The sequence below is a fragment of the Camelus bactrianus genome, chromosome 10 (assembly GCF_048773025.1).
Source record: "Camelus bactrianus isolate YW-2024 breed Bactrian camel chromosome 10, ASM4877302v1, whole genome shotgun sequence".
NCBI classification, from domain to species: domain Eukaryota; kingdom Metazoa; phylum Chordata; class Mammalia; order Artiodactyla; family Camelidae; genus Camelus; species Camelus bactrianus.
The window spans coordinates 46,957,781-46,983,821 of NC_133548.1; the positions used below are offsets into that span (position 1 = coordinate 46,957,781).

Sequence of the window (26,041 nt, forward strand, 5' to 3'; positions counted from 1 at the left end):
CTTCCCACTCCCATATTCCATAAATTTAAAAAAGAGCATTCTAAACAGAGATATTTCTTATATGAGCTTTTGGTTAAGATCTTCTAGTTTGGGGGTTTAGATTAAGATTCAGGTTTTACAATTAGTCATCATTTGCTTGAACTTAAGCCAAGAAAAGAGTACTTTGGTAGCTTTTACAGAGAAGTTATGTGCTTCTTCCTCTGACGGAGAAAATACCACACAGGAACAGAGAGGGAGGGAATACACACACTCATTCCTGCTGGCTGAAAGTTGCCTTACTTGATCAGAGCATTCCCAGGAGACTCCATTATGCTCATGGCAGTAAAGATCTCCACAAGGTAGAGAGTCCCAATTCTCTTACCATCAAAGGTTTCTGCTCACCACACTTGACAATCCAGAGCTTTAGAAACACATGACCAGGCAACAGACCCCAGAGAAAGGGAAACATGGATTAAAGCAAGTATTACCACATTTTCTGGAGGCGGTGCCATTCCATGTAAGAGGACAGCACTATTCAGAGGCTCAAAAGCCACTAAATAAAAATGAGAAAGCCACGATCCTATCCCCTTTAAGCCCAAGAAAGCACATTCATTTAAAAGCATGTTAATGGCCATGATACATTTCATATCCTGCACAGGCATCAGGATACAGGGACAAAAGACACTGTCTCTATCTAGTAGGGCAAACAAACACGCAGACACTGAACAGCAGATGAAAAGCACTACCTCGGGGATAAGGAAAAGAGGGAGTCCAGAGGAGGCAGCAACAACACAGCTGGGCTCTCTTCCACCAACAACCTTCATACAGTCACATCACTTAGTCATTTGTACTCTCCAAGATGCTACCAAGAAACATCTTACCTGATTTGACCCTCACAACAACCCCAGGAAAGTAGGTAAGGCAGGCAAATTCGTTGCTTACATCAGATGTGAAAAGTGAGACTCAGAATAAATAAAATGACTCGTCCAAGAAAACGCACACCCTCAACACAGCCCCTCCCCAACTATTTAGGCCCAACCGACAAAACCCCAGTATAGCTAACCACGCACTAGCAATGTAACCCTGGTCAAATTGAACATAAACCTGATTCCCCACCTGCAATAAAATGTAATAAGGTTAGGCATACTTAAAAGATGACCCACATAAAGGGTGTGGCAACAGTGTCTGAAACGTAGCTGGTGCTCAGAAAATGTCTACTACTACTATTTCCACTATTACTAACAATAACAGGCGAAGACTTCCCACCACAGGAACCCTCAGCGATAAGCCTTTCAAGAGCCTTTCGGGGCATTCTCCGTCGCTCTCAAACAGTTCCACAGACACGCCCCCAAACAGACCCTCCCCCTAAGCAGGCCCCGCACCTCCCCCTCGGGAACTGCCCTCTCCAAACCTTACCCTCCATAGACTCTCCCCAGTCAGCCTCGGTTACGAAGGAGGCCTTCCGCTCGCACCCGCCTCTCCAGCATCCCCTTTAGGCCCCGGCATCCCTGGGGGCGCCCAGGCCGCACTCCAGCAGCGGGCCCACGCCGGTTACCTGGCCGCGCGCTCCGGCTCCACCTCTCGCTTCCCCCGGATCGCCTTCGTCGCGGGCTCGCGCCAGGGCTGTGAGCGCACAATTAGTTTAAACTATGGCCCCGCCCCCTCGCGCGGCCCTACGATTGGCCCCTGTCGGCGGGCGTCGCACGCAAAAGCACGCTGGAAGACCGGGAGAAGGAAGTCGTGAGGGCCTCTGGGAAGGGACAAAGGGTGCCACAACTTCCGGACCCTGGCCTCGACTTAAGGGCAAAGACAACTACAAATCCCAGCATCGCCCGCGGCCTCGGGGCCCCGTCCCTGACGAGCTACAGCTCCCGGTAGGCATCGCGGCAGCGCCTCCAGCGCTCAAACCAGACGTGGTGGCAAAGGTAGTTACCATGGAGTTGTCCCTAAGATAGCTGGGACGCCGAGGCTGGAGGGGAAGCAACTGCGGGTGAGTCGGGCAGGAAAACAGGAAACCACCTCTAGGGGACAAGAACTTTATGGAGAGGGGAGGGACACACAGAAAGACTTAAGAACTTCTTTCTCGGGGACCTGAGACTCCTCCCCCGCCCTTACTACTTTTCACAGATAACAGGACACAAACCCATATGGAATAGACTGGAGCGGGGAGGGGAGGGAAGGCTGAGATAACATACTCCTAAGATTTGGAGGTGCTTAAGAACCTCCCCCATCACAAACATGGGGTCCCCCAAAACTATCTCAAATCCCTGACACATCCCGGGAGAGCTCTGAGGCTTGGGGTTGGTTTTTCTCTGATCAACTGAGAACCTCTTCAAGACATGAGAGTAAGATTAGAGTAAATCACAGCCCCTAATCCTGGAGATGTAAGAAACTTTCTGGGGCTTGAACTGCTCCGTTCCTTCCAAGCAGGAAGACCCCAGGGTAGAGCCTCCTTTTCAGGAAGTCAACAGGATCTTCCCACACACACTCATTAGGGGTCCAGCCCCTAAATTGCCTCTTCTCCTTCCTACACCTTCTCCGTGGTCCGTTTCTCAAAGTTCTGCAGTTAGAGCTTATTCCCTTTTATAGTCTTCATGACAGATCTGTTACATTTAGTAATTTACCCAGTGCTTTCACATCCAGTTTCTCTTTTGAGCTTTGTGAGGCAATGATATTTATCCCCATTTCACAGATGGGAAAACTGAAACCCAGAGAGGGGCAGGGACTTGCCGAAGGCCACACACTAAGTCAGTAACAGCTAAGACTAGACCCGAGTTTGCCAACTTCCAGCTAAGTCACTAGCTTGAGCCTACAGCCTCTGTAGCTTAAGGACTTGTTCAAAGTAGTAGGTTAAACTGCCCCAGAGAAAAGAAACCTGTATAGCCTACATTGGGTTATTTACAGTTCAGTGTGAATGAGTTTTAAATCCTTCCTTGAAAGTTTAGGGAAAAGGGAACTAGAGAGACTGAAGAGAATGGGGATTAAACAGATTTAACTAAGTAGGAAATAAACAGTCTGGCTAATACAGCACCCATGTCTGATGCTGCTATGATTAGCTAGCTTCTGGCTGGCTCCTAGCTGGCCCTGATCAGTCCACTTACTGTCTTAAAGCTCCCCCAGCCTTGGTCCTAGGCCCAATTCCCACCTCACTCGAGATTCTCTTCTTCGGTATTCCCATCCACAACTTCATTTACCACCTATATGCATATGTACACAAGTGCGTTATCTCCAGCCCAGCCCAGTCCTCATCTCTAGGCTCCAGATATATAACCCATTGCCTCTGCTACATCTTGGACAGGATATCTCAAAGACATCCAAATTCAACATGTCTGTAGCTCAACTCATAATCTCTGTGTCTCAAGCCTGGATCTCTTCCAGTGTTCTCACCTCTATCCACCACTACAGAAGCCAAAAACCAAGTTATTTTTAATACCTCTTCCATTTCCCATCCATCATAAAATCCTGTCAGCTTTACTTCCTAAGTATCTCTTCTCTAGTTCTACCACCATCATCACATCCTTCCTGCCTTCCCTCTCAGCCATTTTGCATACTACAACCAGAGTTATCCTTCAAAATGCAAATTACTATTGTTCACTTCCCCTACAACAGCCCCATTTAAAAATATACCTTGGGCTTCCTGTTGCCCTTAGCATCAAGCAACATCTCAGTTTGGCTCCTGCCCACTTCTCCAACCTCCAGTCTGACCATACATTTCCCTCCCATTCTCCCCTCCGGTTATATGGCCTTCTTTAAGGTCTTCAAAATTTCCAAGTAACCACTCCCCACAGAGCCTTTGCAACTGCTATTTCTTCCTGCAATGTTCATCTTTTTTTTGTACTTACCCTTCAGATTTCTCTCAATTCCTTCTCTAGGAATGTCTCCCCTGACTGCCCAGACCAGCTCAGATCCCTCAATTATAGCAACCTCATGTCCCTCTCCTTATAGTATTATTCACTGTTGCAATGTTTAACGTATTTGTTAAGTACCTGCCATCACTGTACGGATACAACTGAGAAAAACGTGGCTCCTACCATGGTGGAGTTTAGTTCACACAGCTAGTAAGGAGATAATCCTAGTGTTATGAGTGCTACCAAGGGTAAATATAGGGTGCTATGGGAGTCCAGAAGAGAAGTTCCACACTCAGACTTACGCATGAGGGTAGGCTCCTCAGAGAAGGGGAAACATGAGCAGAGTAGTTAAGAATTAGCAAGGCAGAAGAAGAAACTGTATGCCAAGCAGAGAAGCCCAGAAGCAGGTGCAGGGAACTTACTCTGAGTTGTTGCATTTGGCTGGAGTGCAGAATTGGAGATGAGGCTAGGAGATAGATGTAGAGAGGTAGGCAGGAGCCAGGTTGAATTTGGGGCCTCCCTTTGGCACCTGGGAATATAACTTCCAGAAAACATTAGACTATGCGGCAGACTTTTCATGACATTCTTTGATTTGTTCTCCACCTGTAGCCCATAAATAGAAACCTTCTCTAGGCCAGGCCATTGAATCTCTGTCAGATCTCCTCATCTGATTATTCCTCAAAGCTTCCTGAGCCATCATGTTGCTACTTACCTGAAAGAAGGAAGGGATAGGCTATGAACAAATCAAATTCCAATTGCTAGTACTTTCCAAAAACTGAAAACAAATTTCCATCATCAACTTGGGATTGGGTCACTGAAGTTAAATTAAGTAAAGTTAACATACACACAGATTCTGTGGACTTCTCTGCAGCTATTAAAAAGGGTAAGAGTCTACAATAATTTGAAAAGAGAAAAATAGGTTTGCAAAGGAACAGACAGCATGTGTTTACTTTAAAATATACGTAACTGTATAATACATGTCTTCTAGAAAGTTAAATTCCCAAGTTGTTAATCATGAGTGTTCTTGGAGAGTGAGATGGAGATTCACTTTCAGTTTCTACCTGATGTACTTCTCTATGTTTGACTTTATTCAGCTATTACATTAACTTTAAAAAAATTTTTAAAAATCAGTAAAAAAAATTTCCAATTCATAAAAGAAAAATTCCAGAACAAGGCAAGTAAGCCCCTAACCCTGTCAAGTCAGTGATGAATGGACAGATGAGGAAGGCACTAGGATCTGACAAGCTCCTGGTCATGAGGCAGAATAGCAGTTGGGAAAGACTGACTCCAGAAAGACAGCCACTGGAGTGAGTAAGGCAACCGCAAGGCTTTGTCAGTTCTCCCCAGCAGGCAGACTCACTATGTGACACCTTTAAGACATCACTCATTTATTCCTTCATTTTTCCATTTATCCATTTGTCCATCAAGCCTTGAGAGAATACTCAGGCTCAGTGGAGGGGAATGGTGGGAAGAGAGAAAGAAGTCTGACTTCTGTTCCTCTCTTCAAACTTACAGGGAGGGAACAGGAAATAGGTTATAAATAAATGAGTACAGAAAGTAACTGCTTCAATTTATTGAATACCTGCTGCAGGACACACAGCTGTCAAGATATGGTTTGTCTCCATTTTACAGATGAGGAAATAAGTTGTGATGAAATTTTATTCAAAGTACAGTTGGGAGCATGTATCAGCTGTTGCTGTAATAACAGTCTAAAAACAGGGTGGCTTAAAACAATAAGCATTTGTTATTGCTTCCAAGCCTCTGAGTCAGCCATGTTTCTTCTGGTCTTGACTGGTCATGTGCTTGCAGTCACCTGTGGGTTGGGTAACTCTCCTGATTTTGACTTAGGGTAGGCTGGTTATAGGCTAGACTACGATGGCCTCACCTGGAACCACCGGCCCTCTTTTCACATATCTCATCTACAGATTTCTCATATCCCTCCAGCAGGCTAGCCATGTTCTCTTGGCACTGGCAAAGAGCAAGAGGGCAAGTCCTCTAAGCTTCTGTTTGCTTCATGTTTACCAGCATCCTGTTGGCCAAAGTAAGTCACATGGGTGAACCCTGCATCACAGTGGATGGGACTACAAAGTTATAGTTAAAAGAGACAGATAAAAGGGAGACCATGATAGGGTTCATCAAGGGAATCAATCTAATACAGGACACAATGATCAATTTTATCCGGACAATCTCCATCAAAGAGGGTACACTAGAGCTGAGTATTGAAACATGAGAGTATTCACTAAATAGGCAGCTGTTTCTTAGAACTGGATGCAGGCCGGTCTTCCATAATCAGTAGAAACCCAGCAGGCTTTTCTGTTCTCATGACAGACATGGTTCTATTATTTGTATCTTGGCTTCATTCCTTCCAGTCAGGCACAGGGCAGCAAGCACTCAACAAATGTCTGAAGATATCTTACTGTGAATGAGGTGTGGACTGAAACAGCTGAACCTCAGAGCCAATTGTTAGAAAGAGCAGCTTAGCATCAACACTCCCAAAACAGAGTATTTGGCAGTGTCTCATTCATTCCTCCCACAGACATTTCCTGAGTGCCTTTTGTAAGCCAGGTTCTGTGTTAGATGATGAATAAGACACAACACTAGCTCAGCCTGAGCTACTGTTTAAATGGAGAAGACTCTAACCCTTTCCAATGGGCAAATTTATCCATCTATTTGGGACTCCATTTTTAATACTAGCTCATCCAGAAAAATGCATCAGGTGCTGGTGCTACACATAAAATCAGAAGTTCTTAGGAACTACACTGATGGTGAAGGAGACTAACAGTAAAAATCTGCCCTTACACATTTTAAGCTAAAATTCAGTATTGCAGAACTCTGGGGTCCTAATCCAGGACTCAATTTTAGAAAGTATCCAGTCCTGCTCGAAGGCATCAGACCTCTTATGGGTGCTCCAGTGGAACGGTTCTAGGTGAAAACACAAGCCAGCTTCGCCTATTTCTACAAGAGAATAACATGTTCTTTGTTGTGTCTATGGATTCGATATCCAGACTCAGGTCTCCTCAGTCAACAACCCATGTCCAGCAGGCCAGTCCACACTTTTCAGGATTCAGCTGTGAAGTGACTCAAGCCAGCGCTTCCCCAAAGCTCATTTGAGACTGCTGATTTTTGAGAGGAAGACAGTCACTTTCCATTGCCCTAAACCTGTTAAACTCTATCCCTGCATATGTCAAATCACCAAAAAAGGAATTTACTTGAACTATATTAAGCTTAGGCTGAATTAACAAGCTATCAGGTCCATGGTTTCTAAGAGAAATTCCATTTTAAGAACATTTGTACATTTCATTATCTCTGTATACAAACTATTCATTTCTTTGAATCAAGTGACAAGAACCACATACCCTAAGGTTTCCCCTTTTGCTTTGGCTGTCAGGAATTTCAGGAATAATAGTCTTAGTTTCCTAACTCCCTATTATCTCTCTCTTTTCCTTTATTCTGGCTTCTAATCTTTCTCTTCCATGTTTTCATTTTCTTTATCTGTACCTTCTAGTATTGTAGCCTCTGGTCACATGTGGCTATCAAGCACTTGACAGGTAGTTTGTCCCAATAGGGATGTGCTAAGAGTGTAAAGTATCTCAATTTTTAATCAAATTATCAGTTAAATGATATTTTGGATATATTGGACAAAATAAAATGTATTATTAAACTTAACTTCACCTTTTTTTTGACTTATAGAAAATTTTAAGTTACATATGTGGAAAAAATTATACATGTGTCTTTTTGTGATGTTCATTGTATTTCTGTTGGACAGCTGATCTACAAATCATCCTGTTTTATCAGTGTGTTATACTGTAAACTACCTCAAATCCTTTTGGAAAGGAAGTGAAGTGGTAAATGTATAGGTGACAGCAGTGGTTGGAGTGAGAAGGGGAAGTTGACTGGGACATGTACTTGTCAGTCTGTCTTTTGTTTGTGTCACATGCAAAACCCCTCAACTACTGTCAGCTCTCTTCCCAGGTGAATGGTGTTCTCATGGTTCTGCCCAGTGTCTTGAGAAATTCTCAGCTTTACTTGTGCTAACAAATTGGAAAGGATCTGATAAGACAATTCACACCACACTGTAAATGACTGATAACACTGTGTTCACCCCTCTCAGGGGGTATTTCCATTTTAACAGGGAAAAATCCCTGAACTCAAAGGAATGAATCCCTAATGGTGGAGTTTCAGGCATCAGTGACAGGTGAGTGAGAGTGAGGTAGACTGGTTTTATGTGTATGTGCATTTATATATTTATGACTACATTCAGGATGTAGCTTAAAGTAGGGTCTTTGGATGGAAAGATAATGGAGCCAACAGACAAGGTGAGCAAAGAAGATAGCAAATCCCCATCTAGGTCAGACTGCAAAGGGCTGTCAGATCCAGATCCAGTGCAGGCTTTCGGGGGTTTGTTAAGCAAAAGAATAGCCTAGTTGATGTCACCAGAGGCTAGGTATCAAGACAGCCTCCATGGTAACTACTGTGGAGCAGCAGAAAGGACCTCAGAGTAGGATTCAGGAGACTATGATTGCAGTCCACAACTGACTCACTGGCTTACCTTTGGGCAAAGTGCTTTCACCCTGAGGTCTCAGATTCTTCTTCTGGAAAGTAGAAATTGGTGTTATAACTACTCATGAGGTCTAAGGGATGTGAAGGTGCTTGGGGAGGTAGGAAGTGCCCTACAAATGCCAGGAATCATGATTAGTATCTTAAAGGAGAAATCCAGGCAAGCAATAGAGAAAGCAGGGTTGGGAGAGCTATGGGGAAATGTGAGGGCCGATGCCCCTTGTACCTGGAACACCAGTCCTTCTCTGTCCTCCCAGGCTGAACCCGGATTCCCAGGGCCCATGCTTACACCTGAGAAATGATGGCCTGAGCTATGAACAAATGCAACTATATGAACACTTCAGTGCAAGAGCCCCCACTTGACTACTCCTTCCGAAGCATCCATGTGACCCAAGGTCAGCCTACAGAGCACAACACTCCACTCACCATGGCAGCAGGCTGGGTGTGGTCCCTAGAGAGAAATCAATGTTATACTAAAGCCTAAAGAGATTCTTCCCATACACTCACAGATTTTTGTTGTCATTATAGGGAGGAGTAGTGGGTGAGGTGGTGGAAGTGGAAGGGTTTGGCATTTTTAAAAACTAGCAGCAAATCTGAAAGGAACCAAGGGGCTCTCAGGGTAACTAATGACCTTCAAAAGCAGCCAGGCTACAGCAGGAAAGTCAGGTGGAAGAAAATTTTATTCTCCATTTTTTTTACCTGGAGAGAAGAGACTAATGAAAGGAAAACACAGGCCACTATATAGAGTCCCAACCAACTGGCAGTACCTTCTCTTCTCTGAGGACACAAGGCTGTTCTGATCACTGGTAAAATATGCAGGGTCTTGTTGCTCACAGACTGGCATGTTTCCAATTTAAATATTTATTGACAAATTTTATATTCATTCCAGTCATATCCAGGTTTATTCATTATCGCCCACACTTACTGCAGGTTCCAGCACTGCCTGTGCCCATGCCCATTTTATCATTCAAGGTGTTTGTAAATGGGCAGCTAGTACCGCTCAGGTGAGGACAGAGGGAAGCTCTCAGCAATATCATATTCTCAAGGGAGTATGCTGCTTCCCAGCCATGTCCCTGGCTTTTTTATCTGGTCTCTCATAAACGCATCAGTACATCTGCCCTCACAGAACACGGCGGCATCAACAAATCCTGGAACCATTATCTGGCTTTGGTCTTCTCTCTTGGGCAGTCAGTGGCCACCTTTAAGTTCAGGAAGCAGGCGAGTAGTTTTCAAAGGTACTGGATACTACTTGGATTTGGGTTCAGGGTACTTACTACTTGGGCTGGCATCAGCCACAACAGTAATTCACGTTTGTTCTTTCATGAGCACACAGCCACCTACCGTGACCTTTATTTATTATACACAGCACTTCTGATAGTCCATGTTTCACAGGTTTTTAGCTGCAATAATGGCCAGGTACAAGATAGCTAAGGTGACAGAGAAGAAGGGAAGTAGGGCTCCCACATACCCTGGGAATTCTCAGCTCTGAGTTGGGAGATGTAGCTTTGACCTCTATGGTGTCCTCAGAATGAGACAAGCTGTTATGACCAAGGCCAACTTCACAACACAAAACAATCTGTACAGATGCCCTGTCTTTCACTCAATAGTTACTATTGAGCACCTACCAATATTAAACACTTCTCTCTCCATTTGTACATAGATGTCAGGCGTGGTGCTCCTTGCTGAGGGGAGAGGGAGAGACACATCTAAGCCCCAAAAGGCCAGTCCCCTCAGGTACCCCAGAGCACATGGAGCACTTACTTAAAATTGGTGTTAGAAGACAGGGTGGAGTTTGGGGGTACTTGGTATACTATTTGCTAGATTAATCAATATATGGATCATAGAATCTGAAATGGCAGTGACTTTAGAAGACATCCAATCTCTACCTCCAGCCCATAGTCCTCTAACTTCTGCTCACAAACCTACAGGTAAGGGAGTCCCATACCGCAAAACACCTACCAACCCCTTCCATTACGAGGTGAGGAATGACACAAGATAGTTCATATCAAACTAACTCCTGCCCTCTGGAGACACGTGGGAAAAGTAGCATGGTACTCTTCAGAGATTGACAACAGAATCAGGTGTTCCCCAGCTCTCCCTGAAGCTAGAAAACCCCCAGTTCTCTGAGTGTTCATATTTGTGGTCGAGTTTCCAGACCTGCCTTGACCTGCTCTAAACAGGGCAGCTTCAACTGATCCTCAGGCAGCGCAGGGCCCTGGAGGAGCCAAGGAGAACAGTAACCTGTAGCAGCCTGGACACCCTTAATCCACCCTAGGTAGCAGGAGCCCCACACAGCCTCAAGTTTTAGGCTCATCCCACCAGTGGCTCCCACTGAGCCAATCCCCCAGGCTGCTGCCTCATCAGGCTGGATGCTCGTCCATATGTGGGCTTATTTGGATCTTAACTTTTATTCATCTTTGTTATTTCATTTTAGGCTTCACAGTCAGGTGTGAGGTTGGGGGTCAGGATTAGGACTTTATTCATGAGTGGGGTACTCTGCTCCAGTACCCTCCTGCCATCTTCCCCCACCCTCCAGCCCCAATTGTGAGTTCTGCTCACTCCAGGACTAAGAGAGCCATCTGGTGGATGCTGCCTGACCTGCAGCTGAGAAGAAGATCAAGTTGGATGGGAATAGAAAAGTGGGTCCAGTAAGAGCTAAGGGGAGGGTGAAGATGACCTGCCCAGTTCAGCAGATGCTAAGTACTTCCTTCCCCAGAGGCAGCTTTAGACAAGTAACCAAAGGCATAGGGGCAATTGGAAAAATATAGTCACTTCAACCAGAGCTGGTGTGTGGTTCTGGGTCTGTCACTGACAGACTGTGAGCCTGAGCAGGGCCTAGCCTCTCCCTGGATCTTATCTGTCAAAAAAAGAAGGGCAGGGGTCCATGAAGATAGGTTCTGATATTGCTCTATTTCCTATCCTCCTCCTCAACCAAACTTTATGAGGCCATTATCCACACTACCTGCTTACCTTCCATTCACTTTTGAACTCACTCTAAGCTAGCTGCTGTCCCCAGGCCCTTGCCATTTCATTGAAATAGCCCTCACCAGGGTCACCAGGAACTTCTGAGTTGCCAGAATTACTTTTCAGCTCATCTCCCTGAAACTCACCCCTATCAACTATGGACTCCCTGAGCATCTTTAAAACTATCCTCTGGTTCTTCCCATCCTGCCCTGGTTATTCTTTAACTTCTTTAATGGACCCTCCCCTTTCTCCTCCTCCCTCCTCTGTACCCTCACTCTCCTTGAGCAATCTCCTGTTTCTCTAACATGTGTACACTCTATGCTAATGCTTCTCAAGTCTGTGTCTCCTGAGCTTCAGATCTTCATATCCAACTGCTAACTTGGCTTCTCCACTTTCTTGTACTATAGGAACCTCAGACACACCAAGGCCAAGCCTGAACTCATCACCTTCCCAACCGTGTTTCTCCTTTTCTTAATCCTGTATCAGTTCATAGAACTGGTATCCACTCAGTCACCAAGAAACTGGGCAACACTCTTGAATGTTATTCTACCCTTACATCCAGTCAACCATCAAGTTATGCTGATTGTATATCCCTCTCATCCTTGCCTGGATGAGCGAAAGGGCCAAATTTGTTTTCCAGTCCCACCCACTCCCTAAAATCCATACTCCACGCTAAAGCTTCAGAGTGGTCTTTCTGAAATGAAAGATCTGAATCATCTCCTTTGCTTTCAACCCTCCAGTGGCTTCCCATCACCTACAGGATAAAGTCTAAGATACTCAGCCTGTGCCTTTGCTCATGCTCTTCTCACCCTTTCCACCCTTCCTTGCCTGACTCACATTTCCTAATCCACTGAGATATCCAGTTCAGGTTTCACCTTCCCTAGGAAACTACGCTGAGCTCCCAGCCTGAGTTAGGAGCCCCCCTTCCATGCTTCCACAACTTGAATAACATCAGTCATCCTCTACTGACCATTTGTTTCCATTTCGCCAGATGAGCTCCTCCAAGGCATAAACATCTGCTCCATTTCTATTATGCATACAGAGCTTGGTACAGACCATCTCTCATGTTGTTCACCATTGTATATCCAGTATCCGGCACATAGTAGTTGCTCAGTATTAATAAAAGAGTGGGTTACACTGAGTGAGTTCTATGGGCTCTATCAGTGAATAATTCTGGATTTTGTGCTATCAATATCTTGCTTAAAAAAAAAATTGGTTCAAGCCCAACACCTCTAGTTCTTAGTTTCCTCATCTATAAAATTCCCCCCACACAACAGTATACAGACGACCCAAGATACAGTAGACATTTAAGGAACATGTGACCCAAACCAAGAGTTTAAGATGGACAGTATCTGGCCCCTAATCCAAGCTCACTGGCTGCCAGGGCCTGTGGAACAGGGCCCTGAGCTGAGTGGAGAGAGTCTCACTAGACACAAGCATGGGGTGACAGCCCTGCCAGCTCCTCCAGCTCCAGCTTAGGCTGCAAATCCTCCCAGCTGTCCCTTCCCACCCTCCAGAGCCAGAAAAGCTACGATGACATACCTCACTTTGTCCCCACAGATCTGTTAAGCGAGGAGCCAAGGACAGGGCTACGACCACTAAGGCACTCAAAATCGGGGAAGCCAATGACCCAGTCCCTGTGGCTGAATAATAATGTCCTCAATGACCTGAGAGACTTCAACCATGTGGTTTCACAGCTGTTGGAGCATCCGGAGAACCTGGCCTGGATAGACCTGTCCTTCAACGACTTGACTTGCATTGACCCTGTGAGTCCAGTCAGGGTGGGCCTGAAGCCACCTCATCCAGCCTCCCAGTCTCTCCACCTCCCACGTTATCAAGGCAGTAGTGAGGTAGCATGGTGCCGTGCAAAGCACTCGACCATGGGCTCAGACACATAGAGGTTCAAGTCCTTGATTTGCCTCTTACTGACCCTTGGGCAAGCTACCTAACTTTTCAAAACCTCGGCCTCCCTGTCTGAAAAATGGGGACAAAATGTAAGCATTATAAAGGTTCTGTGAGGATTAAATGAGAATGTATGAAAAGCAACCTGCAATAGGAAGCTGAGATAAAATTGTAGCTCTCATGAGGCACCTACTGCTTTGTGCCATGTTCCTTTATAGAGGTAGGTACTAAAAATACAGCATTTACTTTCCATGAACTCAGACTCAAGTTTTAAGAAGAAACAAAACTGGCCCCCTTTTGTCCAAGATCAGTGTTAGAAGGGAAAGGAGCTAGAGTATGACTTAGAAATTGTTCCCCAGGTGCCTGGACCTTAATTAAACTACTATATTAAAAGTTCTTACGTACCTAGCATGATGCTGTGTCCACTGCTGTGATGGTATCTTAGATCACCTAGGCAGGAAAGGTCTTCAGTGAAGGGGCAGCTAAGGCTCAGAGGAGAGGCAGAAGAGCCCCGGCTTCTGGCAAGTCAGAGGCAATGCTAGGACCCAGGCCCATATCTCCTGCCCCTCAAATCACAGCTCTGTGTCAGTGTGGTGCCCCTATACCCCTTCAAAGGTAAATGCAGGTAGGCTGCAGTCAATCCAGTCTGGCTGGGGTGGGGGGAAGAGAAGTTGTCCCCCAGACTCTTCCTTCTCTGCCCACAAGTCAGTCTTGAGCTTAGATACAGGGCTCTGTCCAGTCTAGCTTTTGGTTTCTTTCCCCAACAGATCCTGACAACTTTCTTCAACCTCAGTGTCCTCTATCTCCATGGCAACAGCATCCAGCACCTTGGAGAGGTGAACAAGCTGGCTGTCCTCCCTCGGCTCCGGAGCCTGACACTCCATGGGAACCCCATAGAGGAAGAGAAGGGGTACAGGTAAGTGCCCTACCCTGGAGGCAGGCTCCAGCTGGGTTCCCCTGAAGGAAAGGAGGAAGGGAGACAAGAAATGCAACATGTCCTTCCGCTATGCTTGGAACAGGGGAGCGAGCAGAGAGCTTTAGGCATTTCTTGCTGTCAGTCAGGGTAAACTCAGTCTCCACCAAACTCTGCTCAAGTCCTTCCATTCCTTGCAGTCAGGGAAGAGAGCAGTAACTGGTGGAGGGGAATAGGGGTTGTAGTAGAGGGACTGGCCCCCAGCCCAAGTCTTCCCCACAGGCAGTATGTGCTGTGCACCCTGCCCCGTATCACCACGTTCGACTTCAGTGGGGTCACCAAAGCAGACCGCACAACAGCTGAAGTGTGGAAACGCATGAACATCAAACCCAAGAAGGTCCGGGTCAAGCACAACGTATCCTGAGGCTCCCAGGACCCCAGCAGTCCTAAAGGCCCGAAGATGGTCAGTTTGGTTTGACAATAAATGATTTGAGCTGTTCAGCAGATGAGAAGTCCCTTGTACCATGTAAAGATGCCCATCCAACTCAGGCAACTGCCAGTAGCTCTGGTCTTACTTCACTGAAACCAGGAGGCAGTGGAGGGAACGGCTTGCTGGCTTGAGACACAGGAGACCTAGGCTCACTGCTTGGCCTTGGGAAACTTACCTAAACTCGCTGGGCCTTTTTTACTCTTCAGCTCAGATATCCTGGGGTCAGAGTGGCTTCAGGAGCACCAAGGTTCTGTGGAGATGCCTCAGAGGCCTCCATGACAGGAGGCCAAGAAGATGGGCTGGGAGCTCTGGCCCCCAACTTCAATCAAGTCAGAGTAGTTTCAACTCTCATGTTTTACATGTTGTGATTCTGCTTAAGATTTCATTTGATAAACAGGATCTTCTTCTTGAAACTGTGTTTGCTAACTCCGTACCAGGTGCTCCTGATCTGCCTGCCTACCTCCACCCCCTCAATGGGCTTCCCGGTAATTCCACTGAGCCTGAGACACGGCCCCCAACAGTGACAGCTGCCTCAGATTCAAGTCCATTCAGCTTTGACACTGTCCCCATCATTGAAGGAAGGATAAGTGCACTCTTATCATCCAATCTGAGGTTAGCCCAGGCCAAGTCTCAGCTAAGACCTGAGAGTCTGAGCCCCTATCTCTTGGATTCCTTTTAGTACCCCTAGAAGACACGCCCTCCCCCTCGTCCACCTCACTGCTCACGGACTTGAGTAGCCAGAAGTATGTAGTAGGGTGGTGGGCAGGACAGAGGGGCTGGAACCAGCACACAGATGGATACACTTCCTTTATCGAGCATGACAAACCAAAACAAAACCAAAAACCCCAAAAATGTAAAAACCCAGGGTGCTAGAAATACAAACTCAATTCATTCAAATTCAAGCTCGTCAGACCCTGGTCACAAGCCCTCATGAGGTGCATGTGAGCACCAAGTCAGGGAGGGGGGACAGGAGTGAGGCCAAGAAAGGGTGGGCAGGGGGCCCCCAAGGGCCCCCGAGTGATCACCCTGGCACCGGCACCTCCACCTTCTCAGTGACGATGAAGACCTACCAGGCCCTGTCCCTTCCGCCCCAACTCCACCCCTGGCCAGGGCGTTGAATGCCAGTCCCAAATGGTTCTACCCTCCCTTGCTCCATCCTCACTTGCTCAGGCTTCTAGCCTCTCTTCTCCTCCTCCATGTTCTTCGGTGATTAGTAGCAGGTTAGGGTACTGTATAAGCCGCAGTGAGGCTGGGGGCCAGGGTGGGCAGGGTAGAGACGGGGTGAAGAGAGGAGAAGAAGAGCTGTCCAGGGACCCCCTCTCTTCACGGGATCCCAAACTGTACAACCAGCTCCTCTTTCGCGTCCACACGGATCTGAGAAAGTGCACTGTAGGCATAAGCAGCTATCCTGGAGACCTGAGACAGAGGGACAGGGCGGGGAGAGAGGAACAGAGAGACAGGTGAGAAGGGAGATCCGGAATCAGGGCAGGGAGATTGTAGGGCCAGAGAGGAGGGAATGACAGAGGCTGGGAAGCCAAAGACAAAGGCAGGGACAGGAAAGACAGAAGGAAAGAACAAAGGGTAGAAAAAGAATGAAGGCTGAAAAAAGGAAATGAGGAGGAGATAAAAAGTAAGAGGTGGGAGCAAGCAGGGTCCCCGAGCTACCAGGCTCCCTATCTCCTCTGTGGCAGAGAAGGTGAACCCTCTGCTGCACCCTGGGCAGGGCAGGCAGGCACAGGGCGAGGGGTGGCTCACCTGCTGCAAGTCGGAGAAGGGGACAGGTTCGCTGGCCAACACCTGGTGGGGCTGGCTGGTGAGAGACGGCAGCGGCGGCAGCTTCTTCCAATGGGTCAGGCTGCTGCTCAGCACAGCGAGGCGAGTGCTGGCCAAGAGGGAGACGGGGAAGCGGGGGACAAGCAGTCAGGCCACAGTCGGCCCAGCCAGCCCAGGCAAGCCTCACTCCCTCAGACCAGAGAGGCAGGTGACAGGGGCCTTAGTTTGGGGCCCACCTCCCTTGGTCTACACACCCTTGAGTGTCACAGGGCAAACTGGGTAGACATGAATATTTACGGAGGCGCCGGAATGATCTGTGGCCACTCTCCTGAGCCGCACCCAAACGAGGAGCCTGGACTGGGGCCCAGGCTCCAAAGCTGGATCGCGAGGAGGGGAAGGGAGGAGCCCAAGGAGCCTGAGGAATCCAAGCTGGCCAGGTGCTCACCTGTACTGCCTTGCCCGGTCCATGTACTCATGCTGCTCCATGCCCTGGGAGTCTGCAGCAGACACGTCGATGATGTTGCTTTGGGGAGAGGAGGCAGAGAGGACATGACAGGTGCTTCCAAGAGGGACAAACAAGATTCCCTGCCAGGTGCCAACTCCAGAGCAATCCGACACCAGTGTCCTTGCCTGCCCACTGGAGCAGGGCTGCACCCAGAGGCACCTCTCCCCACAGAACTTATCTCATCCCCCATGTCCTGGGCCTGGCTTGCTTATCCCAGCCTTTAACATGGATGAAGGAGTTCTGCCCTAGGCCTGGTCCTGTGATGCCCACCTGGCTGTCTTGGCGAGGATAGAGGAGAGCAGTGCCTGCTCATCTGTGCGAGCGGAAGGCAGGCTGTGGTAGTTGGGCTCGGCTCCATTGAGGGCTTTGGTTGGGGGGCTGCTAGGGTCCAGCAGCAGTTTCCGCTCCTCTCGGTCCTAGGAGAGGCCATGGGGAAGAAGTCAGCCCCGAGACCCTTAGTCCAACCTACCTTTTATTGGGCTCTCCTCTCAGCCCAGCTCTGACCTTTAAGGACCAAAAATATTTTTACAGGGAATATCCCAAGTGCCCAACTATGGAGTGCCAGATCTACGATTCAGTTCCTGACTGCCCTTGGGAGCTGAGACAAGTTGGTCATCTAGGATGAACTGGAACCAAACAGTCCTAGAGGCCCTAACATGATGGACAGAGACACAGAGCAGGTATTCAGTAACAGCCCTGGAGCTTCAGAAAACAGCCCAGCACTCAGTGAAGAAAGGATATTAGAGGCTAGAAGCCAGAGGAGGTGTAAAATACCATAGGGGTGGGGGTATAGCTCAGTGGTAGAGCAGGTGCTTAGCATGCATGAGGTCCTGGGTTCAATCCCCAGTACCTCCATTAAAAAATTTTTTTTAATAAATAAAATGAAATAAGTATTTGAAAAATGCAAACACAGAGGGGGTGGAAAATATCAAAACAGTGGGGCTGAAGAGAAACTGATGCAAGAGTCCAAGAATGGCCCTCCTGATCCCTAGGACCAGACCCTCCACAGCAAGGGTGTCTGCTCCCAGGATGGAGAGGTCCTGAGGACAGACAGGGCCCCAGACCCCCAAGGGCAAGCAAGTCCAACCTCTCAATGGCCATTCCTCATATTATCTCAGGACAGGAGTTACAGCCCTAGGCTCTGGGTCCTACAGTCCAAGTGTCCCTTTTTGAGGGCGTGTCCCTTCTGCTCTCAGGTGTCCACTCTCCTCTCCTCCAATGCTCTCTTTGTGTGGGACTCCCAGAACCAAACTCAGTGCACCTGCTGTATCCTGACTGAACAGTGGAGTTGTTCCCTCCCTTGCCAAGCCCTTGTGAATGGAGCTTCATTAATTTTCAGCAGCCCTATTCCTGTGAGCCTATGCTGATCCTCACAACCCCCAGAACTGACCTGGGGCCAAACCAAGTCTCCCCGGTCCTATATAATTCTATGTGTATTTCTCCTCATCCTGTTTTAGTCCCTTGTTCTAATCTACAGCAATCTTTCTGAACTCACCCCTGCCTTGAACCCATCAGCTGCAAATCCCTGCTGGCTTTGTGTCAGCTGCAAATTGGATAAGCAGATGTGCTGGATATCTATCTAAGTCATAAAGAACAAGGGTATCCAGTACAAAGCCAAGGACAAGGGGCCCATCCTGGCTAAGGCTGACTCACCTGCCCTCAGTGCCAGACCACCAGGCTCCCCAATGCTCCATTTCATGCCTATCTCAGTTCCTACCGGAGACTTTTCACACTTGCAGGCTCCCAGCTTCCCTGCCCACAACTCCACAATTCTCCTTACAGAGGGCTACTTCCTCCTACCCCGCCTGCCCCGCCCTAGGCAGGCCCAGCCTTTTTACAGTACTCTTCTTCGAGTCTCAAGTCTCAAGTCTCCGTTGTCCGTGTCCTCAGTTCCCAACAGGAGACAGAAGCTGTGGGCTTCTGCCCTATAAACTCCCAACTCCTAGACACCTCCTGTCCTCCCTAAAACACAGGCTAAGTATTAAAAGGCTAGAAAGACAAAATTCTTGCCAAAGACTAAACTATCTCTAAGGAAAGCTGGCTCCATAATGAAGCCCAAGTTTGCTTCCTGTATGTGCATCCCCCAGCCCCACTTCAGACAGATCCTGCTGCAGGACAGGACAGTTTCTCCCCTATCAGGGCTTCTGCAAGAACAAGGCTGTTTTCCTGAGACCTAGACTCCTGGAAGAAGTCATGCTACCACATCAGAGTGGACAGATAACATCACCCCACTCCCAAGAAGGTGAGTGGAGCATGGAGGAGGTTTTTTCACACCAAGGTTTGTCCCTGAGTCAATGTCAACCTGGAAGTCAAGAGTTTCACTGTCTACCCTAATGCAGACACATAAATGGCCTGCCTGTGACTAGCCACCCGGTCTGTGGGCACAGCTTGAAGAGACAGCTTGGCCCAATGGATACAGACATGACTTAGCATCAACACATCTTGGCTGTGGCACTTTTCAGCTTTGTAACCTTGGCCAAATCACAGCCTCTCTGAACTTTTATTTATCTTTAAATAGACATTCCTGGTACCTATATGACATATGTTTGGCTGGAGTCAAGTGAGCTATCTGTAAAAGGCCTTTGAAAACTGTAATGTGTTGTATATTTCCTTTTTATTATTATAACAAAGGGGAAGATATGAAAGTGGGAGAGGAGCCTGCCCAAGAGCTGAAAGAGGGACTCTGGGATAGTGGCTGGTTATGGCTTATAGACCAGGTAAGTAGACCTTTGCCACGTGAAGCCTCAAATCACCCAGGACTGATCAAGCACCATCTCTGGGGGTTAGAAACAGAAGTGAAAGCCCATCAAGGGGAAGGTGGAGATTCTCAGGAGAGCAGCAAGCCCAGCAATTCCAGCGAGAAGCTAGTATCCTTCCTCATAAAGCAAGAGTCTCATTCCCTGCAAGAGTCCCTGTTAAGCTTTAAGGGCCAATTTCCCATTATGCTACAGCTTTCCCAATAGGCAGGAATATTGTCTCCTATTTCTAACAAGCTGGGGTGAAGTCTGAGGTGTTGGCCATGAGGCATGCCAAACACAAAGAATAAAAAATGAGTATGTGTTCACTGGGTATTTACAGAATTAATAAGGTCCAGGGGTCACCCATACCTCCTATACAAATGACATTTTCCCACATTTAAGTCCTTAATCCAAAATAGGTCCATATGAGTCACTGAGGAAAAACCTACTTCTCATGTACCAGTGATATAATCTATTTCTGTGACCATCTATTTCTACTTGCTAAAACCTTTCTACTGTTTTACTGTTTTTGTCTCTATGTGTTGAAATGTAGAATCTAGGCTTAAGAGGCAACCAAAAAGGCAAGTGGCCAACAACCTGAGACTTTAATCCTTAAAAAGGTCTCCCCCTCCTCAAAGGAGGTCAGGCAGGCAGGGATTAAACTGTTGCAAGAAGTGAGAATGCACCAAGAGAAAGAGGGAGAATTTACAACTGTACAGGTCTCCCCAGCCTAATTATTTATGCAAAGGGATCGGATCTACAGCCAAATACCCAGGACAAGCACCCTTCTAGCTAGAGAAACCCTCAGGCCCTAGGCAGGGACTGCACTAAGGCAAGCCAAACTGAGCTCCTCAACCCATCTCTCTTCCCCCGCTCCAGTACAGTCAAAGGTAAACCCGATTTGTTGCATCCCAACTTCTCACACATCCGGATGTCCTCACTGTATCTATTACATCCTTCACCGACCAACTCAAATGACACCAACTTCCAGAGACCTTCTCTGACCCTAGACCAGTAGTGACCTTCCTTCTTCAACCCCAGGGACTGAGAGAATACAGATTCCTGATTTCATCTGGAGACAACCTAACTTAGGGCCTCAGTTTACCCACCTCTACAATGGATTCACAAAGCCCGCTACTACAAGCACAGAGAAGGCATGGGAAGCTGGGAAGGGAGTGCTTCCCAGGGACCTAAGGCTGAGAATCCTTGAAGTTGTAAAGGTCCGAAGGCAGGGGGAGGTGGAAGGGGTGGGAGAGAGCGTGATAAGCGGCTGCTCGCACACCGCAACGCGGGGGCTATGCAGAGGGAACTGGGGCTTTTAAAGGGTTAGGAGCCCGGCCCGGTGTCGCCTCTGTAATCTGTTCCCTCCGGGCCTCCGTACTCAGTGAGCCCCTCAACCCGGCTCCCCTTATTCTGCAGGCTTTTCTCTGGGCCCCATGCCCCAGGGTCTCAGCCCTCAATCCCGAGCCCCGCCCGCGGCGGCCGCACCTGGTCCGAGTCCTCGTTCTCGCTGCTATAGCAGCACCCCATGGCGGGGGTCGGGCCGGGCGCTCAGGCCAAGCCGAGGAGGGACGGCGTCCGTCAGGAGCCCTTCCGGTCACATGACGCACGTCTGCATCCAGCAAGTAACCACCGCCCGCACGCCTACCCCTTCCCAAAGCCGCTTCGCTGCCGCCGCTGCCGCCGGAACCTCGGCTTCCGGCCCCGCCCTCACCGCCTGATCCTCGCCAACCAATGGGAAGGCGCACCCTGCGTGACAGGCCGTGAGACACGTGATGCGAGGGGGGGCGGATCACATGAGTTCAGCCTCTTCCGGGTCTGAGCTGAAGACCTTCACTGCCCGGCTAGAGGCCATCGTGTGAGATGTATTGTGTGATCGCGTGGCCACCAGGCTACCTTTCAGGGCCAGTGAATGAATTCATACCAAATGCCGTCATGAAATGCTCTCCTAAATGCCTTGGAGGGCGAATGGGGGCCAGGTCATATGCTACAGGAGCGCATAGTGTGGGTACACACACCCACCCCCGAGTTGCCTGGCGCCAACTTGGTGGACATACAGAGGGTGTGGTACCCTACCTAGACTGGGAATATGAGACTTACTGGAAGAACGGACCTTAAACTTCCACATATCGAAACAGAGAAGCTCAATCCTGGTGGAGATGGAGGCCACCTCACTAATTTCCTTGCCCTCTGACATTTTTCTTCAATCTTGCCTTTTGACAGCATCATAGTAATCTGACGCAAACCTTACCATCAATGCTCTTCTTAGAACCATCCCACATCTCCTCTTGGACTTTGAACACAAGTTCAAATCTGTCATTCAAGATCTTGCAGATCCTGACACTCACTCCAGGCCTGGGGTCTTGAAGCAGGGGTTGGGGGAATGCCTCATCAGCCACAGGGAAATATGTGGAGTTCCCTGATTGATTTCCTGGACTTTGCACACGTAGCCTGGCACAATGTCTCCACCAGGTCTGCCTGCCAAAACCCGTGTTCATGGAGCATGCATTCTAGTGACCACGTTATATTGTATTCTATGTTCCTGTGTCCATCTCTTCTACCAAAGGTAGAAGAGGGCACAGGGACAGGGTCTGACTCTTCTTTGTGACCCAAGCCTTGGCACCTGCTTAGAAAAAACTTGAATTTGGAATTTATGAGTAAATTACAACCTTCCCGTCACCTTGGCTCACACCATACCCCATGTCCTGAACCAAGGAGTTGGAGGAAAGGTCACCAAACCCAGTAGCTATGTTACCCCTCAAATCAAGACCCTGGAGTTCTGTTAGTTCTTTGAGAGCTCCTAAAGGGTAGGAAATAGCTCTAGCTTGTCCCTGGGGTTGGTAACTTGAACTGCAGGTCTCAGGTGACAGCAGCAGCCTCAGCATCAATAATTGAGAGCAGGTCCAACCTGCCTCAGGGTTCTTCCCCACCCCAAGGACTCCTCCACCTGTCCTATGCTCTGGTCTTCCCCAAACAGAAGCATCCAGCCCAGGTAAGCAGGGCCCTTGAGTGTGGGTTCCCAAGCATACCAGTTCAAGCTCACCATCACTCACTTATTCACCATATTCATATACTACCATTGACCTCCAAAGGGCCAAATGGTCCAGGACATGGGAGAAAATGGGGCACTTATCCCCCATAGGTTCAGGATGGGGGGGAGGGGGAGAAGAGGCTGACTGGGGGAAAACTGTGTGCTGTGTATCCAAATATGAAGGGAATTCTGAGAGAGAACAGAAGAGGGGAGTGCAGGCAGGGGGAGATAGGACTGGAGAAGAAACACAGAATCAAGGACTCTTCCCACCCCAGGGAAGAGCAGACACAGGGAGAGCCTGGGTTGGTAAGGACAACTCATCCTAACATCCTATGAAGTTAAGTGTTTTGACTGCCTTTTACTGAGGCAGAGCAGTGACAGTGAAGGGATTTCTGACTACAAGGTCGTGCTCTTTTGCTACAGAGTAATGTGTAAGAGGAGACCAAGCAGGCAGGAGGTGGGGTGGGAGGATAACTCAGAAGGAACCGGTGAAAGGGGTCCTGAAGAAGGGTGCCTACAGAGATGAGGGAAAACAGGTGGAGGGAGCAAGTGAAATGGACCAGGGGCTGGAAGTGGGAAGAGGTAGTTTGGGGTTGGGTGAATTTAGACAGCATGAAGTCCTTGGAAGTACATGGGCTTGGAATCAGACCAGCTTGGATTCAAATCCTAGTTCTGCTGTGTGACGTTAGACAAAAGACATAGACTTTCTGAGCCAAAGTTTGTAAAATACAGGAATAATCATTGCTACTGGTAAGGGCTGCACAAATGACAGGGAAATGGCAGGTGTGGGTTTCCCTCCCTCCCTTCACCCCAGGGCCCAGGTAGGGACCATGTCCCCCGCCATTGCGCTGGCCTTCCTGCCACTGGTGGTGACATTGCTAGTGAGGTACCGGCACCACTTCCGACTGCTGGTACGCACGGTCTTGCTGCGGAGAATCCGAGACTGCCTGTCAGGGCTGCAGATTGAGGAGCGGGCCTTCAGCTATGTGCTCACCCATGCCCTGCCTGGGGACCCTGGTCACATCCTCACCACCCTGGACCACTGGAGCAGCCACTGCGAGTACCTAAGCCACATGGGGCCTGTCAAAGGTCAGTGTTCCCTCGCCTTCTACTCTAGAGCACCTCCAAGATGGTGAAGGAAGATTTGGGATCTGCTGCTGCCTTGCTGGGTGAATTGGGCAGGTTCTTGATCCTCTATGGGTCTCTTTTTTCTCCTATGGAAACAAGGGGGCTGGGCAAAGTTATTCAGTCATCTAGTAAAGTTTATCGCCACCTCTTTTGTACCAAGCATGTACTAGGTCCTGGGGGAGAAGGAAGTAGAAGCCATAGGAATGACTCAGCCAGAAGTGCTGGCCTCAAAGGGGGCATGATACAGGGGAATAACCATGTCAGCACACAACACATAGCTTGTAGTTATCTATGGCTAAGTCTTTCTCCCTGATCATGGGGGCTCCTCCATCCTATTCAGGGTAGCTACCTGGATTTGTCTGAGTCCCAGCTCCTAGCACATGTGTTTTTAGTCTTATTTAAGAAATTCACCCAATTCAACGGTTAGACAGATACTCAATGAACAAAACAAGGGGGAATGAAAATAGAAGTTCTGGCACAGATCTCTCAGGAGCCCAGACAATTGTCTCAGAAGCCTAGTGGTTGTTTCTGCCTAGGCCCTCCTAGAGACAACATATGAACTGAGCCTAAAGGGATTGCTTTTGAGTTAGCCAGGTAATTGAGGATAGAGGAGGGGAAGGGCAAAGCCAGCCACATATATAAATGTGGCATGAAGGAATGAGCTAGCATGATTGACTCTGGGCAGCATTGTTCACGATGGCAGTGGAATGGGCTATATAGGTGGGAAGAATTGAGAGCTGAAACTGGAAAGGTAGGATAGGATCAGGTCCAAGAAGGTCCTGAATGTCAGGGTGAGGATCCCAAGTTCAGTCCCAAAGGCTTTAGGACCATGGAGGGAAGGAGGGGAGGAAGTATAGCTCAGTAGTAGAGTGAATGCTTAGCATGCATGAGGTCCTGGGTTCAATCCCTAGCACCTCCATTTAAAAAAAAAAAGAAAAAGGATCATAGGAACCAGGGAATGATAGGGTAAGATTTGTTAGATTTCTAGTGGCTGGTGTGAAGGAGGCAAGCTTGGAGGGGAAGGGAGACTAGTAGGGCTGCTTGGCTGCTGAGACTATAATCCAAGAAAGAGATGAGACTCCAGCTGGTTGGGGAATGCAGTGAGGCAAGTGGACATTTGAGATCCCTTTCTATGAGCGGCCCTGCATCCATCTCCCATGTCTGCTGCAATAGCCATCTTCCCTGACAGGTCAAATCCTGACACGGCTGGTGGAGGAGAAAGCCCCTGCTTGTGCACTGGAGCTGGGCACCTACTGTGGGTACTCCACACTGTTAATTGCCCGTGCCCTGCCCCCTGGGGGCCACCTTCTCACCGTGGAGCGGAACCCACGCACGGCAGCAGTGGCTGAAAAACTCATCCGCCTGGCTGGCTTCAACGACCACACGGTCAGCCCCCACCTCCCCAACCCTGGTCTCTTTTCTGCCACCTCCACTTGCCCTAGCCAGCCTCCCCTGTGGGAGAATCCTACCCAGGAGAAGGAAACAGCTCCACTTAGGGAACTGTGGCCCTGGAGAGTGCATGAGCTCTTGTCCTCCTGTTCCAAATCATTGGCACATATTTGCTGCTGGACAACAAAGTTAAGAGGAAGGTCTCTGGAGCCCAGCAAATCTGACCATACCCGAGTCTGCCTCTTCTTAGCTGTGTGATCTTGGGCAAAGCATTTATCCTCTGAATCTCAGCTTCTTCACTGGCAGAATGGAAATCACAATGTGAATCCAGACTTCTTGGGTTCTGAGGCCAGAGTAAATGTGAGAACATTCGGGGGTACCTAGGCCAGGGCCTGGCACAAAGTAAGCCAGATCCTGGTGGGGTCTGGTGTCGGAGAACAACCCCTCCCACCCTCACCTCCAGCTCCTCCCACCCCCACAGGTGGAGCTCATTGTCGGTAGCTCAGAGGAGGTGATTCCGCGCCTGCGAACCCAGTACCAGCTGAGTCGGGCAGACTTGGTGCTCCTGGCACACCGGCCACGATGTTACTTGCGGGACCTGCAGCTGCTGGAGGCCCATGCCCTGCTGCCAGCTGGTGCCACTGTGTTGGCTGACCACGTGCTCTTCCCCGGTGCACCCCGCTTCCTGCAGTATACCAAGAGCTGTGGCCGCTATCGCTGCCGCCTCCACCACACTGGCCTCCCAGGCTTCCCTGCCATCAAGGATGGCATAGCCCAGCTCACCTACTCGGGGCCTGGCTGAGGTCCAGGCCCAGGGAAACTTA

General features: G+C 48.7%; 4 protein-coding genes across 9 annotated transcripts in view; 2 read left to right on the forward strand and 2 right to left on the reverse strand.

The window, feature by feature from the left end:
- The window catches only part of NUMA1 (nuclear mitotic apparatus protein 1), a 63,687-nt gene extending 62,075 nt beyond the window's left edge, over positions 1-1,612 (reverse strand). Inside the window, exon 1 of the mRNA XM_074372544.1 lies at positions 1,535-1,612. The gene's annotated coding sequence lies outside the window, so the exon portion shown is untranslated. The remainder of the gene's footprint in view (positions 1-1,534) is intronic.
- Positions 1,613-1,815: 203 nt separating this feature from the next.
- On the forward strand, positions 1,816-17,592 carry LRRC51 (leucine rich repeat containing 51). Of its 6 annotated transcripts, none has more exons than XM_074372569.1 (6): positions 1,896-1,969; positions 7,939-8,022; positions 8,642-8,779; positions 12,909-13,114; positions 14,018-14,166; positions 17,463-17,592. In XM_074372569.1, the coding sequence occupies exons 3-6, from the start codon at positions 8,698-8,700 to the stop codon at positions 17,554-17,556; spliced, it is 531 nt and encodes a 176-aa protein (XP_074228670.1). In that variant the 5' UTR covers positions 1,896-1,969; positions 7,939-8,022; positions 8,642-8,697; the 3' UTR covers positions 17,557-17,592. The 6 variants fall into 6 exon arrangements, with proteins under 6 accessions (XP_074228672.1, XP_045364739.1, XP_074228669.1 ...); XM_074372570.1 differs by lacking the exon at positions 17,463-17,592 and adding an exon at positions 14,860-15,066; XM_010973068.3 differs by lacking the exon at positions 17,463-17,592 and adding an exon at positions 14,446-14,664 and having other exon boundaries at positions 1,897-1,969.
- On the reverse strand, positions 15,444-21,374 carry LAMTOR1 (late endosomal/lysosomal adaptor, MAPK and MTOR activator 1). Its single transcript, XM_010973067.3, has 5 exons — positions 21,158-21,374; positions 17,202-17,347; positions 16,872-16,949; positions 16,409-16,535; positions 15,444-16,069 (listed from the first exon to the last, which is right to left on the reverse strand). The coding sequence occupies exons 1-5, from the start codon at positions 21,197-21,199 to the stop codon at positions 15,977-15,979; spliced, it is 486 nt and encodes a 161-aa protein (XP_010971369.1). The 5' UTR covers positions 21,200-21,374; the 3' UTR covers positions 15,444-15,976.
- Positions 21,375-22,533: 1,159 nt separating this feature from the next.
- Positions 22,534-26,041, forward strand: TOMT (transmembrane O-methyltransferase). Its single transcript, XM_074372572.1, has 3 exons — positions 22,534-23,789; positions 25,018-25,214; positions 25,699-26,041. The coding sequence occupies exons 1-3, from the start codon at positions 23,477-23,479 to the stop codon at positions 26,017-26,019; spliced, it is 831 nt and encodes a 276-aa protein (XP_074228673.1). The 5' UTR covers positions 22,534-23,476; the 3' UTR covers positions 26,020-26,041.

Excerpts from the sequence above, each read along its gene's own strand:
- LRRC51 (XM_074372568.1), top strand. The coding sequence starts at position 8,698 with ATGAACAAATGCAACTATATGAACACTTCAGTGCAAGAGCCCCCACTT. Across the intron at positions 13,115-14,017 it reads ACTTGACTTGCATTGACCCT|ATCCTGACAACTTTCTTCAA; the intron begins GTGAGTCCAGTC and ends TTTCCCCAACAG. Across the intron at positions 14,167-14,445 it reads GAGGAAGAGAAGGGGTACAG|GCAGTATGTGCTGTGCACCC; the intron begins GTAAGTGCCCTA and ends TCTTCCCCACAG.
- LAMTOR1 (XM_010973067.3), bottom strand. The coding sequence starts at position 21,199 with ATGGGGTGCTGCTATAGCAGCGAGAACGAGGACTCGGACCAG. Across the intron at positions 17,348-21,157 it reads AGAACGAGGACTCGGACCAG|GACCGAGAGGAGCGGAAACT; the intron begins GTGCGGCCGCCG and ends GGCCTCTCCTAG. Across the intron at positions 16,536-16,871 it reads GACCGGGCAAGGCAGTACAG|CACTCGCCTCGCTGTGCTGA; the intron begins GTGAGCACCTGG and ends CCTCTTGGCCAG.
- TOMT (XM_074372572.1), top strand. The coding sequence starts at position 23,477 with ATGGCAGGTGTGGGTTTCCCTCCCTCCCTTCACCCCAGGGCCCAGGTA. Across the intron at positions 23,790-25,017 it reads CCACATGGGGCCTGTCAAAG|GTCAAATCCTGACACGGCTG; the intron begins GTCAGTGTTCCC and ends CTTCCCTGACAG. Across the intron at positions 25,215-25,698 it reads CTGGCTTCAACGACCACACG|GTGGAGCTCATTGTCGGTAG; the intron begins GTCAGCCCCCAC and ends CCACCCCCACAG.